Raw genomic sequence first — 20,823 nt, forward strand, 5'->3', positions numbered from 1 at the left:
TCCCCTTTCTAACTTGACTCTGTATATCATGAGAATTAGCTTGACTTATGACTCTAAATATTCATAGAAAAAAATTTTATAACTCAGGAGTGTGTACATATGTTTCACTAAGTACCAACTTTACTTTTTGCACTAAAGAATATTCCATCTAGACATATTGCTTCCACATGACTGTATGATTGATAGAAGTATATGCCTAATTTTTTCCTTTAAAAAATCAAATCCTACCATATATATATTTTCAGTCACACTTCCAAGTCAAAAATCAAATATTTTCTGTCTGAAAAATAAAAATCCACATCCTGTTTTGGCCTAGAGCTTTCAGTTCTCCAGGGCTCCAGGGCCCTTAGGTACAAATAGTTCCTACAGAGAAGCTCAGAGGGGAAAATACAGCAACTGGGAGCAGCAAAGAATTCACCTAATTTTTACTTGGCTCTTAAAAAAAAAAAAGAATTCCAGCTTAAGTCATTTACATACCCAATAAAGCAAATGTAGACTGAATTCCTCCTACACACAGCACTGTTTTTCAGTAGTGGGCTATGTTCTAAACAAAGGGAAGTTCTGGCCCTCATGGAACTTTCATTCTAGCTGAGACTAAGTAAGTGGGTTGTAGAAAAAAATCTTACCTTCTTAAAGTTTTTTGTTCTGGAAAAGACCCAAAAGATCACAGTAATAATAGATAAAAACAAAACACCTGTGCTCACCTGATCAGCCCACGATACATGATGTATTCACACCACCTGTCAAGATCTGTGCTGTCAATATCCTGGCAAAGAGCAGAGAGAAGGTTTAAAGGAAGAATATTCTAGTCTGAACTGCCAAATGCACATGGGCCACAGTGAGAACTGTGCCCTTCTGCATCCTGTCACCTCTGCATGGCTCCTACAGATCCTTAGATCCCACGACTTGTTCATCCACAGATGTTCCTCTGTACCCATCTAGCTCCTATGCTACCTGCTGGGAATACCAAGAGGAGGTTGTCCTAGGGCGGGAATCAGTCAACTGCTAACCTGTACATTGGCCCTCGCTCCCTGGGTCTCTCCTGCTGATTCATCCAAGCACAGTCACCTGCAGCTTCATGGGTCATCCTCTGTTGAGGTCCCATGTTGCCACAGTCATTTGTTTGTGTCTCCACCCTCTCCTTCCTGGTCAGAGAGACTCTGGGCCACTCTTGGTTGCCTGGTACTTAGCAGAAAGCCTGACATTCAGCATGTGTTCAACCTGTGCTTGCTAAACTGAATCATGGAAATAAACACATTTTGAAACCAATCATGGGTCTTTTTGATGTTTGAGATCAGGGCTATTTTTCACCAGAGAAGTGGAACAGAAACACATTTTTTCTATAATGTATTTTTCTGTAATGGTTTTAGTGATAACTTGCACTTGTTCCTAACCTTCTTGATTCCTTCTTCTATGGAGCTAACTAGAACATAGATGCCACCAACTTGGACCCTGAGGCAATCTTGGGAATGAAGCCCTTTACAGTTGGGGAAAACTGTAACTACGGAACCTTAATGTTGAAGGAAAAAATTTCCATTTTCTTCCTTTTAAACATTCTATAAAATTAGACCTGACTTTTAAAAAATCATTTTCACCATTAAAATCCAATTAAAACATTATAAAAATCATAAACATACTACAACTTATTATCCACTTCTTAAATATGTTTCTTATGTTTGGGGCTAGACACGTGGACTATTACATAATCTTCATTATGATTTCTATTACATATATTCCTTGAGTATACATGAAAATGTATAATGCATTTAAAATTCTTAATTAAAATCTTTAATGTTGAGAAAATAAAGAAATAAAGTTCTAGTTTACCCCATGAAGAACACAACTTTAGTTATTCATCTGCATATACTGGGAGTAATAAACTAATAAATCTGTTTAACTACTATTTTATTTTATTAGGCTTTACAAAGATACTGTCAAATGTTTAACACTTCAGAATTTAAGTGCTCATTTCTTACAGGGAAAAATCTGTTCACATCTAAGCATTTATGATAAAACCCCTCTCCACATTAATAAACTTCCTAGTAAACAAGACAATATCAGAATCCATTGCCAATCCTGGCACAGCTCCTGTCCATGATAGTAGGAACCAACAAAGGATTAAATAAAAATCAAATAAGATTCCTCTTTTCAAATGCATACTGTATACTTTTTACATGCACGCACATTTAAACACACACACACACACACACACACACACACACACACAATTAAAGGCCCTAGCAGGTTGACTGGAACCATCATGGCCCATCCAGCCACAGCACAGCTACCAGCTGACTATATCAGTACATGCAGACAAGAACAGAAAGTCACCCAAGTCAACTCATGAAATCCTAAAACATTAAATGGTACAGTTCTAACCACTTCATTTTGAGGAATTTTTTTCTACTATGCTGAAAAGCTAACATAGCCTGGGGTTCCATACATTCCACCTTTTCTTGTGACTCTTCAGAATTCTCCTTAAGCTCTTTCCCTAGATAATTGGTCTTCTCTTCCCATACCCACCACACACATGATAGCCAAATTAAAGTGGCCTTTTGGGAAGTTTTCTTTAGTCTTACTTTCGTACTTCTCTAACCCCATAGCAATATTGCTCATGCCTCAGAGTTTCAGTGTCATCTGTATAGTGGCAACCCTTTAACTCATATCACTACTGCTGATCACCTTTTGAATTTCAGACCCACCAAATCCACCTGCCTCTTGAACATTTCCATTAATGTCCTACAGATGCCTCAAACTCACCCCAAAGTTGAATTTACCTTCTTCCTAATGTATTCTCTATAATAACAAATATCACCACCATACATACTCTGGAGCCAAAAATCAGGAATTCAGAAGGACTGTTTGCTGTCTTAGCCATGAATTCAGAGATTGGTTTGTCTTCCCAGTATCTGCCCTGTTCCATTTCCAATATTAAAGGATCTTTAGCTGGGTATATGGCCAGCAAGATCAAACACTGTACCTCCCAGCTTTTCAAACAGCAAGGTGTGGCAATATGGCTAAATTCCAGCCAATGAAGTGTAAGCACGAAAGTTGAAGGTCAGTTTCCTGGAACTTGGCTTTAGCCATAACTCGTACTTGTTCCTAACCTTCTTGATTCTTTCTTTTATGGAGTCAACTAGAACATATATTCCACCAACTTAGACCCCAAGGCAAACTTGGAAATGAAATTCTTGTCAGATGGAACCACAGATAAAACAGCACAGATACCAGACACCATGAATTTACCTGTCTGGACTTTTACATAAACAACTATACTTCTTTGTTACATAAACCATGTTACTTGTGTCTCTATCACATATAGAAAACCCTCATTATGCCATTCTGTACTTCACCTGTCTTTCACACCACTCAGTAAGCAACAGTATACTCTAAGGAGAGTTAATGTAGTAAAATCAGCATTAAAAGGGCATTTTTCCCTGCATATACTAAGATATGAAGCTCAAAATGAAAAAAACTAAATATAGTTACAATTATATTTCTCATTTTAAATTAATGCATTTAACATTTAACAGTCTTCTAAGGATTTTATTTATATTTCACTTCCCTAGGGCATGTTTATATCTGAGTACAATGACAAATTCCAGTGTTTTAAACCTGAAAAGGTAAATGCTAATTCAGATTCATTTGTTGAGATTCTGTGTGGCTGATAAACCAATTTTCCTTTGTGACATTTCATTGTGTCTTTTACTCTCAACATCAAAATTAAGCTAAATGATTTGGCAGATTGTAGTTCCCATGCATAGCTACAATATCTAACAAGTCATAGTATGGTTTTATGTGACTTTAGCATTCCTTCTCCCAAGAGGTGGGATTACTTTTTCTAAATGATGGAGCTTGCTATGACAACTGCAGTGACATGGAATGACTTACAGAGTAAATCCTAGCAGGCAACACAGGGACTTCTTGCCTCTTTTAGGGAACTCCTGGAACACAACTGCCACGAAGGCCCAAGTGGCCCACAAAGAGACACCAACATCTCAAGCCACAAACTCCAACTTTCCATCTGTGAATCACCTGCGAAAAGGACTCTTCGATGAGGGGCTGAAGCCCCTCGCTGCTCCTGCATGAAATACAAATAAACTATTCCTGTTGACTCCTGTCTAAACTGCAGATCTGTAAGCAAATACTCACTGTCTGCTGTTTTAATACAGTATGCTTTGTGGCTGCTTTCTGCGGAGAATCTGAAAATCAGAATATATATTACGTGTTGGGATGGTGAATTTTTTTTTCCTACAGGAAAGAAAAAGCAGCATTTTACTTAGGAAGTCATAAATCCTATTGAGATTGTGTTACCTTCACATTGCCATGTTTAGTGAGCTGTAGATAATCTCTGGAGCCAGGTGCTGAAGTGATGTAGCCCAGAAATAGCACTTGATGGGAGCTGTTTCTCAGTAGCTTTGAAACAGCAATAGCTTGCAGCTTCCTGTCAAGATCATCTCTTTAAAAAGAATGCAAAAAATCACTTGAAAACAATTTTTGCAAGTCTTAAGTGCTTACATTTCCAAATAATATCTTCAAAGTATATACTAATCTAGATTAATTGCTACTAGAAGAATGTCTTCATAGTACACAAACGAAACAAACAGATAATATTTCAACTGGACAGGATGACACAGTTGTAACTGAACAACCTTTGCTTACAGATTATTTGGAGTCAAGTTGATTGAAATACATATTCTAAATGCAGTACTAATTTCATTTTCCATCAGAAGAAATTTTTATCAATGATGTAGGACTTGAGTACAGATAAAGAACCAGTAGTCAAAACAAAGAAAATCCTGGAATACTGATAAGGAGGATCCCAACATTCACAGAGCAACCCAGACACATAATGCATACTTCATTCTTCTGAGATCAGATGATTCTTTTAATGAAAATTTTTCTGAAAGTTGACTCTCCTCAGATACTAAAGGATCATGGCACTTGTTTCATGCCACACACTACTGACATCCAATTGAGATCATTAAGCAGGTTCTTCAAGCTTTTGCAAGGTTCAAAATCAGGCTGGGGAAAAACAGGAGGTCATATTTTACATGATCCAACCAAGCAAAATGAAATACCTGAGGTGTCTCAAAAAAAAAGGTGAATTTAACATAGAGAACCTGTGAAATAGGTGACAAGAAGCCAAACAGCAGTCAGTGAAACAACCACAGGTTGGTAAGAATGAGACACTAGTACCACCTCTGGAGGGACACCAGGAAGAGATGACATCACCAGAGTCCAGAAAATCAGCACTGGCTGGCAGGAGACAGGGCTACGGTCATGGCCACCTTGAAGGAGCTGGAGCCATCAAGGAAGATCTAGAGACACAGCCTGAGTATTACCTGCTGCCAAAGACACCAGAGGTGGCAGAGAGAGAGGAAAGGAAGTATGTGGAAACTTCAAAAAGTTTGTGGAAAGCTGAAATTAAAAGGTGAGGTTTATTTTATTGCAAAAAAAATTGAAATCCATCCATAGTCTTTTCCATATCAAGCATTTCCATGATTTTTTGGGAGATCCTTTATGTTGTGTAAACAGCTGAGTGCTATTAGAAGAAGTCTTAAGAAATATGAGAGTGGATACAATCACCATTTGTTAAACGTCTTTGGCACAGAATCTCCACAGGCATCAAGTGGGTTTGATGCTGCCTACAGCTAATCTCCACTCTCCTCCCTAAATCCACTCTGCCTTTCTCTATGCCCTTGGAGGTTGACCCCTGCAGATTTTGTCTCCTGGACCCCCTTCTGCGCTGATTTCCAGTTAGGGTTGGACAGTTAGGGGCACCAGCAGATTAAAAGATCAGGAAAGAGAAAGGTTGGGGTATTTCTTCCCCAGTCCCTCTGCCAGTGGCTGCATTCTGTGGTGCCAGGTCTAAATGGGCTCTGGGGACATGATTTCCTCCTTCTAAGGCTAGTGAAGATCCCCCCGTCAGTGCTGTCCACATACCTCAGCATCCCTTGTTTCCTGGACCCTTCCAACATTTGGCAAGTAGCCCTCTCAGTGTGCAGTGAATTCAGTTTCCTCCAATACTCATGACTAGGCTATAAATCCAGATGTGGAACATTCCAAGGCAACTGCACCATAGATATGCTTCCATCCAAACATATTCTAGTATGATCTTACAGAAAAATAGTCCATGGATTTGGTTTTACATCTTTCATGAGATAAATCTCATGAAAACAATCCAGTTAAAAAGAATAGACATAGGAAGAGGTTTGGGGAGAGACAGAAAGAAAATATGAATATCTTATATTTTTGTATCTGTTAATATTTGATCATCCTAATACTTCTATGATGAGAATTGGCAAAGAATATTATATCCTGTTTTCACAGAAGGGAGAATGGCAACTGGCCAAGGTTATCCTGCAACACAGCCAAAGCTAAATTGCAGGCCTCTTGACAACAGACTCTGTTCCTTCCTTCATGTACATGTTGCACATAATACATTGTTTGTAAATGATGGCTGACCAGTGGCTCAGTTAATGACCGATATTGTTTAATATCGATTTCTGTTACAACATTTAGCTACATGACTTTTAAGAAATGCTGCTAATTCCCACTTACTGGTCATAAAAGAGATATCTATATAGTCATTAATTTTAAAAGCTATGTTGATTTAGCTAATAACATACACAAACGTTCCTTACTTCATTCTTAACAGGATTTTCAGTTTGAGTACCATAATGATTGGGAAACAAAATGTCTAAATATTTATTCATGGTAAATTGACCTAGTAGTGCAGAACACAAAAGCAAATCGAAGGTGTAATGATGGCTTCACAAATGATGCAAAGTGCTAACTTGCCACTGTCACCTGCTGGGAGGCCCCAGTGTTCATGAACACTAAAGAGTGACACATGGAGTGGTGCTTCCCAGGGGTCGACAGAGATGGTGTCCATCACCGTGCTTGGGACACTACAGATATGTCACCATGCTTGACAAATACATTATTTTCTCAGCTGCCCCAGGTATCATATATCTGGAACCATCTGATTTAGTTGAACAACAGCCAGTAATAAATGAGCACTGCTTATACTTATATGAGATTATGTATTTCATTTAAAGTCTACAAGAACCCTACAGTTATGTTCCAGGTGAGGAAAACAAACAACTTGGTTGTAGTTAAACAACTTGGTGAAGGACACATACCGAATGACTGATTAGCATTTGATCCAGAATGTCTGGGTTCTAGATCTCAGGGCAGCTTGGCTTACCCCCTCAACAACACGTCCGCTGCTACTGCTCTCACCTTGGCCATGTCTAGCAAAGGATAAACTGCGGCTCAGAAAGTATTCAGCTGGTGGCAAGGAGAAAGAAAGGGCCATCTTTTCTTCCTCTTTCCCGGGGACATTCCTGAGGAAGGTACTACTGTCTTGTAGTTTCTGCTGTTTTATCCAGTTTGTTCTTTTCTTGCAAGTTTTATTCTTTTCTAAATTGTATGTATTTTAAGGCACACAGAGATAGGCAGCTAGGAAGGGTACCCATCCTGGGGCTGGTGTTGTGGCACAGTGGACTAAGTCACCACCTGTGGTGCCAGCTTGTTTTTTTACAGTCCAGAGGTGTTTTATCTATTTTTTTTACACTTACTATGCCATGAATTCATAGGGAGAGGGATCCAGCAGTCCAGGCTTCTTTCCGTGGGTTCTAACAGAATGGACTGCTCTGGGCAGAGCAGGCTGGACTTTAGCTGAACCTGGGTACATTCTCTTTGACTTTCTTCTTTTTCTTGCCATTTTTCTTCACATGTTTCAGGAAGCTGTCTCAATTCTTAGAGTGTTTAATATGCTCAATACACACATTTATTTTCTTGGTAAGAATCTTGCCCTTGTTTGTTGACAATAATGCCAACAGTATGCTGGGTAACATTGTAGACTCTTTCAGGGTTGCCATGGTAACATTTATAGGGCCTCTCTTTCTGAACAGGCCCCATTCCCTCAATGTCTACAATGTCACCCTTCTTGTAAACCTGCTTGTGTGTTTGGCCAAAGTCCATCTTCTCTAAAAGATCTGTAGAACATGTATCAGGTACCTCTCCTCTTCCTTTGTGTTCATTACCTTGGCAAATTAGTGGAAGATGGCAGTTCCCAGTACCGCTCTGGGAAAGCAAAGAAAGATGGCACGGGTGCCTGGGTCCCTTCCACCTGTGTGGGAATCCCAGACAGAACTCCAGGTTCATAGTTACAGCCTGGCTCAGCCCCAGCCATTGTGGCCATTGGGGAGTGAACCAACAGATGAAAGATCTCTCCCTCTCTTCCCCTCCCTCCTTCCCTCTCTCTATAACTCCCTTTCAAATAAATCAATAATTTGAGAAGAGGGGAGAAGAAAGGAGCAGAGGAGTGCAGCAGCGATTAAAAAAGAAGAAGAAAGGACAAGGGAAAGAACTCCAAGCTTCTTGTTCACTATCCAAATGTCCACGACACACAGGGCTGGGCCAGCCAGAAGCGCCAGGTCAGAAGCTGGGTCCCCAGTCTCCTACATGGTGGCAGGGATGCAATTGCTTGTGCCATCACCTGCTTCCTCAGGGACACAAAATAGCAGAAAGCAGAACAGAGCCAGTACTTGAAGTCAGGCACTCCGACAGGGAGTGTAAGGACATCCCAAGCGGTATGTTAACCACTGTCTTAGCTGCCAAAACCTGCCCTGCCACTCATTCTTGAAATGTCCATGTTGCCTAGAGGTTATTACAGGCAGCCAGGTTGGGGGCCTGGGCTGCAGCACAAAGTGAAAAGAGGAGGGGAGTATATTCAGCTATTCCCTAAGCCAGGATTCTTGCAGCTGGCTTCCTAGCTGTATGAACATGGATGGGCAAGTCACTGAATCTCTCTCTCTCTCTCTGCCTGGTTTTTTAAACAAAAATGTAAATGGGACAATAATAGTACTTAACTTTTACAGAAAGGCTAAGTACCATGAGGCAACTCATACAGCATCTGCACAGAGAACTAGTGCAGTAACAGTGGGCTAACACAGCCCATCACCATACTGCCCAAGGACTGCCTTCATCTCAAATGCTCCTGTGCCTAAGTTTTCAAGCCAGCAATCTAGGGAAAATACGTCAGGAGAAAATAAAAAAGAAAGATTATTTCATAGAAAATGACTGCTAGTGACTACTTCTTGACCTCTATTTAAATGAGAGACCAAAGAGGCTCACTCGTGATTCCCAAAGTGAGTCACAACAAAATCCACCAGTTTGCTGGAGATGTTCACGGTCAGCGTGATGGCTGGTGCGATCTCGCCCTCTGGTGACGGAAGAAGGTGATGCTCTGATTTCACAATTGGATATCTTGATAACACCATAATCCTGCACAGGAGGGGAAAGAAACACACGCCATCAATGCCCACCTCCCCGCATTATGTCATTGATACATCACACTACCTGTGTCCCACAAGGGACATTTCAAGTGACGGGATTAGATGCTGTCCAGCCTGCTGCTCCCTGCATCTCATCTGGGCAGCTGTCCTGTGTCTAAACACAGTGTTGGCAACTCTGTCTTAACCAGTGCTACAGAGACATGGAAAGGGCAGCGTCAGTCATATCAGTCACATACAAGGTCATTTTGCCAGCACTCTCATTGTGACAGCACATTTTCAGGATGTTCATAGGATTCTACACACTGCATTAAATGCTAAAATGAATCAACCCAAATAAGGACATACAGTCTGGCCAGTGATGACACAAAGCAGCACCTTCCAGATTGAGGGGTTAAAGGCAGTCCAGAGACAGAGAGAGCACACTCCATTTGCTGATTCATTACCTAAGTGAAGTTGGGGACTCAAACTAGGTCTCCCACTTGGTGGCAGTGACTCAGCTACTTGAGCCATCACATGTCCTGTTGGACTGGGATCAGGAGCCAGAAATCAAGCCCAGGAATTCCCTGATGGGATTATAGTATCTTAACCAGCTTCCTAACCACACAATGGGCCAGACAATCTCACCATAAGTCTTAAGGCTACTTAGGAAAAGGAAGAGCAGAGCTCAGATCAAGGTGGCTTCTCGCCCTCAGTTGCATATACAGTACTCACTGAGTCCCTCAGACCCAAGTCTCCAGCGATGACACCCAAAAGTACACACTTCCCTGTCTGTCCTACTTGGCCCTCCAGGTTACACACACCTCCTGGCTATCACCCAACTGTCTAGTGGGACCTCAAGCTTAGCACAAAACTGCTGTTCAGGTAGTCCTGTACCATTAAGTGGCATCCTCTTGCATTGGGTACTTCAGATCTGTAGTCTAGATAGCACCAAGACTTCTCACTTCCCTGCCCCTGACATCTAAAGCATCCATGCCTCTGGCAGCTCCATTCCAACATAGCCTCTGAATTTGCGCTCTTCTCTCCACCTTCACCGTCCCCATTGCCACCTCTCACCTGTACTACTTCACCTCCTCCACCACCTATCTCCTGGCTCCTACTCTTATCTTCCCAGACTGGCCCAAATGGTCTTTTAAAATGTGAATCAGATCAGACTACTCCCCTATTTAAGATCTTCCAGTGGTTCCCTATCACAGTAAAATGGGGCCCTCTATGAGCAGGTCTTTAAGCTCACCCCTTGACCCACTCTGCTCCGGGCACACCAAGCACAGTCCTGCCTCCATCTGCTCCCTCAGCTCTTGCCCAGGCTGGTCCTCATCAACAGAATGTCTTCGGAGAACCATTCCTGACTCCCCAGCCTATGGGACCACTACTCATGGCCACTGACCACTTGTGTGTGTGTGTGTGTGTGTGTGTGTGTGTGTGTATCTCCATTTTGTTTTATACATTGTGCTTACCATGATCTCAAATTATCTTATTTATTTACTTCTGTAAAGAAGTTCCCCCTCCTTATCTTTAAGGCAATATATTCCAGAACACTCAATGGATGTCTGAACTGCAGATCCTAGATATTCTGTCTTTTCCTTTGTATGTATATGTATCAAAGTTTATTTTGCAAATTCGGTCTAGTAAAAGACTAAAAACTAATAAAGTAACAATACATATAATAAAAGGTATCTCAAAATCTATTATTCAATGCAATGTCCTTGCAATGACATGAAGCAAGGTCAGTGACGTGGGCACTATGACAAAGGGATGATTTGTGCCCATGGAGGAAAGGAGCAGGCTGGTGGGAGATTCACACTCAGAAGGGTGTGTAACCTAAAATTAATGAATTGTTTACTGCTGGAAATTCTGTGTAGTGAAACCACAGGAAGCCCAGCTGTGGGCAAGGGAGGACTGCTGGACAGGTTCGTTCTCTCTCTTCTCACCCTATGAAGCTGAGTTCCTTAGGGCAGTGCCCAGGTCAGACAGGCTGGGTGCTGTAACCTCAGCACCTCTGTGAATGGTCTACAAACAGTAGTTAAAAACTGGGGAGACCAAGAAACTGATGGACATTTTTGGACGGTGGGATGCGGGACTTCTTGCCTGGTGGATGCGCGCAGTGGGGGCATCCCAGCTGAATTTGGTCCGTGGTGGTGCAACAAGGTTGAGGAATACATTATGGTGGTGGTGGGGGGGAGAATCTCAGGGCCTATAGAACCGTGACACATAATGCAATGTAATAAAAACAAAAACAAAAAACCAAAAATGTAATATGGCAACAGGGTGGGGTGGTCCACCAAGGGGGGAGGGTACAGGGAGGGGTTGGGCAAAAAATTAAAAAATGAATAAATGAAAAAAAACTAAATAAACCTTTTTAAAAAAAAGAAGTAAACCAGCGAACAGTTCCATGTGCCTCTCAAATTAAAAAAAAATTAAGAATCTTCAAACTCAGAAATCCTGTATTTTGTCTGTCTGGTGCTGATGATTAGGCTTTAGCTATATTTCCAGTTTAATCTGTTTTATTCTATAGCTGCAAGATGTCTGATTTTTTAACGTAATCTTTGTCTTTGCTAATTTTCTCATTTATATCTTGATTTGTCTTACCAATATCCCCCGTACTCTGTTGTAGCTCATTAAGCTTCCTTTAAAAAGTATTCTCTTGAATTCTTTGTCAATTCTTACCAATTGCCATTTTCTTTGCTGTCTGTCTGATGCTAGAATTATTTTCTTCCTTCGGAGGTGCCATAATACCTTGTTTTCTCATGTATCTTTTGCAACTCCATACAAACCACATTTCTGATAGGTTAGTTGCTTCTACTGATTTTTAGGGTGACTTTCATATTAAAGAAGTGTATGCTGGTAAAAAAAAAACTGGGGAGACTCAGCATCAAGGAAGCCACCTCGAGTTTATGAAATAGACATCCTATTCCCACCTCCCAGGAACTCCCTCTGGGGCAGTCACGGGATGAAGGCAGGACAGTCTCAGCTCCCTGCCCCCAGTCTGTGCGGTCCCCCTGCCAGCCAGGACCTTGCTCGAGATTAAATCCTACAATGCACTCACCCCCAGGTGTGATCCCTTGTGCTCGGACCAAAGTCTGTATAGAAGCCCAACTTCTCCCCTAGCCACATGGTCAAGTCATTGTTCCCCATGTAGGGCTTAGAGGCATCGCTCTCCAAAATTGTTATGAAATCTGCACCTGTTGGGAAGCAGGTAAGCACACAGTAATCACAGCAATGCAGAAAGCAATGTTCCAAACTTCATTCCAGGCCCTTCACCTACTTGCCTTTACTTATAAACTCCCAAAGTAATTCCTAATGAATCACTAAAGAGAAATGGTTCAGGTCTGAGCTATAAAATCTTTCCTATGTTTTGGGGTGTCATTAAAACATAAACACCTGAAGGAAATACTGGGACGCATAAAAGCCCAGCTTTTCTTTTTTTAATATTTAGTTTATCCTTATTGCAAAGTCAGATATACAGAGAAGAGGAGAGACAGAGAGGAAGATCTTCCCGGTGATTCACTCCCCAAGTGGCTGCAACAGCAGGAGCTGAGCCAATGTGAAATCAAGAGCCAGGAGCTTCTTCCAGGTCTCCCAAGTGGGTGCAGGATCCCAAGGCTTTGGGCCGTCCTTGACTGCTTTCCCAGACATAAGCAGGGAGCTGGATGGGAAGAGGGGCTGCTGGGATTAGAACCAGTGCCCATCTGGGATTCAAAAAGTGAGGACTTTAGCCACTAGGTTACCGTGCCAGGCCCAAAAGCCCAACTTCTAAATCTTCAAATATTCTTAACACCTTTATCCAAATTTCAAATAATCCTCATACTTTTCTTAAATAATTCAATGTATGTTCATAAAAATTACATTTTATTCCATGGCAAATAGTCCCATGGTTCCAGCCCAGAAGCAATTTTACTGGCTTTCTTATTTTTATTTTTTAAAATTTTTAAGAATTTATTTTTGTTTTATTTGAAAGGCAGGCAAACAGAGGGAGGCAGAGATTTTTCCATTTGCTGGTTCACTCCCCAAATGTCTATGATATCCAGAACTGGGCCAAGCCAAAGCCAGAGCCAAAACTCAAAACTCAAACTCCAATGTGGGTGACAGGGACCTATGTACTCGAGCTGCCTCCCAGGGTGCACATTATCAGGAAGCCTGAGGGGAAATATAGGAGCCAGGACTTGAACCAAACACTTGGATGGACTGCAGGCTTCCCAAGTGACATCTTAACTGTCACCCCGACTGACTTGTTTAGATCCTGGCCACACGTGCCTTGTTTAGTCATGAAGACTAAACAAACATCTTCGTTCACAGAGAGACTTGGCAGTTTCTCAGGCGGCATGTTTAGCATCAAGACTAATAAGAATATTGAGCCCTTCACTGGGATCCCTTCCCATGGCTGATCTGAGAATCAAACTCTCCTAACGATTAGAAGATGCTTTTCACAAAGGCGAGCACCCCAGGATATAAAAAATGAGTGAAATGCTCCCCAGGCTGTAATTTGCTTCACAGAGGAGCCTCTCTCTGACCTATTTTGCCCTTATCCAATAATTTCCTGGTCCCCAACACTAGGTCCCTAAGGGACAGTGGCTAATATCATGAACAGAACCTCTGCAGATAGGCAGCAGGTGGTGGTGTTTAGAACCTACTGGATTCATTGCTGCAAATGTGGAGGGAAATGCGAAGACATCTCCCTGCAGCTGCCCTCCAGGGACAGCCTTTTCAGACATCTCTGTAACCCAGCAAGCCCTCTGCCTGTGCTTTTGGACCTTGAAGAAAACAGAAGCAACAGGAGTAGCTTCTCAAGACCTGGGACTCATCCCGGGAAGACTGACCAGTTTCCCTGAGCAGCTGGGCTGATCTTTCCAGACTGGACCATCCTTCGTTGTCATATCCAAACCGGAATGGCCAGATGGCAGCAGAGAACTCCTGGACTGGGACCTGCAGAACAGTTTTCTTGGTAATTTAGGAAGACTTTCAACACTGGTACATCTTCACATTTCTCCACCAAAACTCATTTTTTCGCAAAGGGGTGTCCTTAGATTTTGCACATACTTAATTCATAAACATGAGGACATATTTGTGATTTGGCAGTTTCATAATTAATCTGTGAACTTGTATCTTCAGCTTACACCTTAGGAGGAACACTGGGAAGGTACTTATGCTAAGCTTTGTTTACTGCAGCAAGACATTGGAAATAAGCTATCTGTCCATCTGTAGAATAAGAAAGAAATGACACATATATATATATAATGCCACACTACAAGGTATTAGTACACAAATTAGGACAACATGTTTTCATGTGGATGACTCTTACAAAGATGAATAAGTTTATATGAGATGTCACTTAACTGAAACTAAAAACTAGGAAAAAAATAATATTGTCTAGGAATCTATTATAAGTAATAGCAATAAAAGGAAGTACTTGAAAAGTATTTTTCAAAACCATTCTCAGGAGAACAGTTATCCTTGCAGGGAAGAAGAGTCACATGCAGAGGAGTAGAGACCTTTACTGTATGTATGAAGTGGCCAGCTGGTGCCAGTACTGTGCACTAGCCAGTAGAGGTACTGCCTACGGTACAAGCATCCTAATACAGGTGCTCATTTATGTCCCGGATGCTCTACCTCTGATCCAGCTCCCTGTTCAAGCATCTGAGAAGGCAGGGGAAAAGTCCTTGGGCCCCTGCACCCTTGCGGGAGAACCACAAGAAGCTTCAGACTGGCCCAACTCTGGCTATTGTGGCTATTTGGGGAGTGAGCCAGCAGATGGGACATCTTTCTCTCTCTTTCCATATCTCTTTCAAGTAAAATAAATAAATCCTAAAAAAAAGGCCCTTTTTTTTGGCTCTCGAACTAGCCACATAATGCCCAACTCTAACCATTCATCCCAAATAAATACCTACTGACCTACGACAGTGCTTCTGTGAGACAGCACAGCTGAATTAGAACCAAGTCTGTGAGCACAACTGAAAAAGACAATTCAAACTGAGCCATACAATCTCAGTTTGAGAGAAGATACATAGAAATAACTGCATAGAAGAGCCACTATCTGCCTAAACTGGCCTGTGTTTGTGCTGTATCATCAGTAAGCCAGGCGTTTCATCTCCAACACAAGGATGATTATCTGGTTTGGTGAAGGGTATAAACCGAGATTTCAAGAAGCATGATTAGATTCATCCAGCTATCCTTTTTCACACAACTATATGAGAAGTCGCCAAAAAGTTTATGGAAATGAAGGAGACCACTGGGAATTGGACTGCCCTCATAGGCCAAGAACTCTGAGGTCAGCCACTCCATTTCGGATCTCCCACATGGGATGGAAGATGCCCAGATCCTTCCTCACAGGATCTAATGTCATCAGAACAGTAGCCAGGAGCCCTGAATGGTCCTCAGGAACAGAAGAACAGTAAACTTCCTTCAGAACTCAGGAGAGGAGCTTTCTCTGGTCCTTACCTAGTTCCAACTTTGGATCCCTACCCTCTCTTGCAATGACCATCAGGGTCGATCCAGAGACCCCACCCCCCAAAAATTTAAAATTAGATTAGATAGACAGAGAGCAACAAGGAAAGCTTAGAACCAGACAGGAAATGGACAGTTTGGACTCACATATACCTTACTAGGTAGGACACAAAGATTAGTTACTCCTCACTAAGGTAGTGAAGATTTCTCTGCACATCCCTCCTAAAACTGTTTTGCACCCCAATTGTTAACATATGCCTAGTTAAGAGTTATAAGCCGGATTGGACTACCCTAAAATTCGCCAAGTTCAGTAAAAATCATGTTTCAATACTACAAACAGTTAACTATAAAAATGAAAATAGACACAAGACAACTGAATAGTACCCTATCACCATTTTAAGGCGTACAGCAGCCAGTTGTACATAAACTAAAATTGAAATGTCAATGAAGTAGTCACAGGATGTGGTTAAGAACGTATATTTTCTAACATATTGGTCACTCAATACCATGTCAATTAACTGCATAATGTTGTAAATTGTTGTTGATGTTAGGTTGTGGCTTTCCATTGGAAGGGATGATATTCTGCCAGCTCTACTTTCAGACCAGGGATGGTCTCCCAAGGGAACTGTTGAAACTATCTGGACAATGAGAGGCTGGACTCTATACATGGTACATGCTCACAATGAAAGAATCATGACTGGATTTGAACTGTACTACTGCAAAAATGTGGAGGAATACATCATGGGGAGAGGGCATGGGGAAGGGTACGGGGGAATCTCAGAACCTATGAAACTGTGTCATAAAATGAAAAAATAAATAGATAGATAGAATTTATAAAAAAAGTTTATGGAAATGCATACTATAAAAATATGCATTAATTTCATTTTTGCACCAAAAGTAACATCAACTTCTCATTCTATTTTACTATTTTATTTTTAAAACTAGAAACACAGAACAAAGAGTTTCCACCTGCTGGTTCACTCCTCAAATGCCCACAATGCCCAGGGTCAAAATCAAGAGCCAGGAACTCAGTCAAGGTCTCCATGTGGGCAGTGGAGACCCAATGATTTGGACCATCACCTACTACTTCCCAGGGTCTGCATTAGCAGAAAGCTGGCAGCATAAGCTGGAGCTGGGACTCAAACTCAGGCACTCCCATGTAGGAGTAGATGTCTTAATCACTAGATTAAATGTACACTGTTTCATCAAACTTTTGAAGTACCCTCATATTTATATTGAAGCCTGGATTTAATCATTCCTAAGTCTGCTTTAGCTTCCTTTTTTCTCGTCTCAGCAAATACCTGTCACTTTCCAGCTATTCAAGTAAAAAACATAAGTCACTCTTGATTCCTTCCTTTTCCTCACCCAGAAACAACTAATTCAACAGCCAACCCAGTCTGTTCTACTTCTAAAATATAGCCTGACCTCTCTCCAAGTCCACTGTTGCTTCCAACATCTATTAGACAACTGAAAAAGAAAAAACCTCAGAACTCATTCCCTTTTATGTACCCTTATTCTCTTTCACCTGTGCCATACACAGCGGCCAAATTGACACATATCAATTTCTTTCATTCTATTTGCTTGAAACATTTGGCCTCCGCTGACGGCAAAACAAAATCCCAACTCACCACCATGGTCTGAGAGGCTCTAAGTAATGTGGCCCTCCCCAGCCTCTCCAGTTTCATCTTCTGCCATTCATTAGCCATTGCTGGTTACCCTGTTGTGCCTCAAACAAGCTTGGTTCTCCCTCCGTCCTTTATGCAGGGACACCTCGGCCTGAATCCTAGCCTCTGAACAATGGGCTTTTTCTCAGCTCTCAGGTCTCATCTCAAATGGCACCTGCTCAAAGCAGCCTTCTCTACACACTTAGACACAGTCACTCTGTACTCCATAATCTTACTTCCTTCATAGCAACGTGATCTAAAACGATAGTCTTTATTTCTTCCTCTGAATACTGTCTTTCTTGATTAGAAAGAAAACTCTAGAACAGCAGGGATCTTGTTTAACTTGTTTACTTCTGTATCCTGTGTACCAGGCTCGTAAGGAGATTTTTTAAGCAGCACTTGTCAAATGAATGAATGAATGAACAAAAGAATGAAATTGGCATTAAGTCCAACTCAAATAGCTCCTCTGTAAGCTGACATTAAATGAGTTGTTCTGAGAGTATTGCTGAAAGAGTGACTAACAATTAAAGAAAGAGATTGTGTACTATTTATTAAGAAATAGCTACTAGGGCTGGCACAGTGACTTAGTGGCACTGGCATTCCATATGGGTTCCAGTTCTAATCTCAGCTGCTCCACTTCTCATCCAGCTCTGCTAATGTGCCTAGTTAAGCAGCAAAGGATGGCGCAAATGCTTGGGCGCCTGCACTCACAAGGGAAACCCAGAAGAGGCTCCTGGCTCCTGGCTCCTGGCTCCTGGCTTCAGACTGGCCCAGGTCCAGCCATTGCAACCATTTGAGCAGTGAACATAAAAATGGAAGATCTCTCCCTGTCTTGCCCCGACCCTCTCTGTAACTGCCTTACGAATAAATAAATCTTTTTTAAAAAGTTACTTAAAAAATGCCAAGCAGTTTGTCAGAATCCAGGAATTTAGGAAAAATGAGAGAAACTTGGCATCCCTCCTGAGTATAGCTTTTTATTTAATAAGAATATTTTCCCAAAAGTACAGATTGCTAAAATTTAAAATTGATCCTTAAATTCTGTTAGCCAAAACTAGAACTCAGTCTGCCTAATGAAACAAGTTAAATTTTTTATTGGAACAGATAGAAAGCACATTGCTGCAATGACTTATTCTTGCTTCTACCGACCTTTCTAAATGAGAAAGGGGGCAGGAAGATATTTAAAATTATAGACAGCAAGAGGAAAGAGAGAGCAGAAACATTCCATGACCAATTAATACACTAATACCCATAATCTATAAAATCAAGAATTTTCCATAAGACTTTTCTTCAGACAAATATTCTCACATTGCTATCTTCAGCAACATCTACTAATTAATATATTGAAAGCTATTATAGAATAGTTTCATAAAATAGTACCACATACCATCAGCGGTGACCTAAGAGTTAAGAATATAGGGCTTCTGAAGCCATGAGATACAGATTTAGCATTCAATCAGAATATTAAGGTATAGAAATGTATGTATATACATGTTTCATAATACAATTTCAAAATCTAATTACTCACCCCTTTGCCCAACTTTCTCTCATATGTTTTTTGCCGTAGTCCTAATCCCAACAGCCCCACACCAACAAGCAGCCATAAAACTAAATAGAAAAAAAAGACATAATTGTCTAAATCAAACCTTGTTTTAAAAATAAGTTTTACTAAATCATTGAATCTACTGAGAATTTTGATTAATTTTTCATGAGTGGCATGCATACATAATGCATACTTCAACCGTAAGACTCTTCTTAAAATGGGCCAAGGACCATGAACTTCAAGCAACAATAAATTATAAAACATACAAGAAAACAAGTCTCCAAGAGCAGGAGCCAGCAGGAAAAATAAACCCTATAGAATCCATCCCACAAAGATTTCCAATATTGGGACCTTCAGGATCAGAGCATAAGATTAGTATGCTTAATGCATTTAGAAAATAAAAGTATTTAACATTATGACTAAGGAACAACAGACTACAATGATCAGATAATTTGATAAAGAAATCAAGCATTCTAGGATTTTTTAAAAATAACTGAATTTAGATACTCAATAGACAACACAAATAGTGCAGTCTGAACAGGGAATTAGACAGCCCCAAAATATACAAATATACAAATAGAAAATACTGAAAAGATGAAGAGACACAGAGGGCAAAGAAGATCCAACGCTCAACCAACTGGAGCCAAAAAAGGAATGACGAGCAAGAATCAGGAAGAAGCAGTACTTGCAGAAACAACACTGAGATTTTCCCAGAAATGGTAAGATATGAATCCCCAGGTTCATAAATATCAAAGACTCCTGAGAAAGATGGGGAAGAAGTCTTCATTTTAGATATGTCCTGTTGAAACTGTAAAACACAGCACAATCTAAGGAGCTGACAGAGGGAAAATACGGGTTATCTTCAAAGAAGTAGTGGTTACACTGACTGCTGACTTCCCAACAGCTAAAGCAGAAGCTAGAAAACAGTGGAACTGTATTCTCAATGTGCTGAGATGAAAATTACTAATTACCAAAAAAAATAAAGTTAAAGCTATATTTTCAAATTACAAAGAGGAGTGGGAAGGAGGGGTATGAGAAGAAAAGAAAAAAAAAGGCCAACAAGTACAAAAGAAATCAAGAAGAAAAAGAGGAAAAAACATACCCAGAAAATGGTACAAAGTGAAAAAGCAAAGTAAGATATAAATCCTATAGAATCCATCCCACAAAGTATAGACTGTGGGCAATAGTGATTCATTCTTTATGAGAAACAAGTCACTCTGGTGAGTAATTTTGGTAGAGAGAGAGGGGCTCTACATGCTCATATATGGAGCAGAAGGTAAACAGGAAATCTTTGTACCTTCCACTCAATTATGTGGCCAACCTAAAACTGCTCTAAAAATATTTTTAAATATACATTTCAGATTTATTTATTTACTATTTATTTGAAAGGCAATATTACACAGAGGGAGAGGCAGGGATGGATCCTCCATCCACTGGTTCACTCGCCAAACGGTCCTAATGGCTAGGGTTGTGTCAGGCAAAAGCCAGGAGCTAGAAGTCCCTGCCAGGTCTTTGACTTGGTACTTGGGTCTTCTGCTACTTATCCCGGTGCTTTAGTAGTGAGCTGGATCAAAAGTGGAGCAGCCAGGACATGAATCATCCACATGGAACACACTACAGGTGCTGCAGTGCCAACTCCCGTAAAATAAAGTATTTTTAAACAACATGCAGAATGGTATAATCAACTCTGTAAATAAACTTTTCCAAATGCTTCCCATCTAATGAGTGAATTTGAGAATTATTGTTCTTACAAAAACATAGGGAGCCAGTGTTTGGCCTGGCCCAGCTCTGGCCATTGTGGCCATTTGGGAAGTGAACCAGTAGACAGATCTCTGTCTTTCTCTGTAACTCTGCTTTTCAAATAAGTAAATCA

General features: G+C 40.9%; 1 protein-coding gene across 4 annotated transcripts in view; it reads right to left on the minus strand.

Annotated features, from left to right (window-relative positions):
- CWH43 (cell wall biogenesis 43 C-terminal homolog) overlaps positions 1–20,823 on the minus strand; it is a 109,274-nt gene that overhangs the window by 3,360 nt on the left and 85,091 nt on the right. For all 4 annotated transcript variants that reach the window (XM_058670112.1, XM_058670113.1, XM_058670111.1 and 1 more), the window contains 6 exons: positions 18,936–19,015; positions 14,123–14,228; positions 12,352–12,487; positions 9,148–9,297; positions 4,315–4,459; positions 705–766 (listed from right to left, as the gene is read on the minus strand). In XM_058670112.1, coding sequence (XP_058526095.1) covers positions 705–766; positions 4,315–4,459; positions 9,148–9,297; positions 12,352–12,487; positions 14,123–14,228; positions 18,936–19,015 — 679 coding nt within the window. The remainder of the gene's footprint in view (positions 1–704; positions 767–4,314; positions 4,460–9,147; positions 9,298–12,351; positions 12,488–14,122; positions 14,229–18,935; positions 19,016–20,823) is intronic.

The sequence above is a fragment of the Ochotona princeps genome, chromosome 11, assembly GCF_030435755.1.
Source record: "Ochotona princeps isolate mOchPri1 chromosome 11, mOchPri1.hap1, whole genome shotgun sequence".
NCBI lineage: Eukaryota > Metazoa > Chordata > Mammalia > Lagomorpha > Ochotonidae > Ochotona > Ochotona princeps.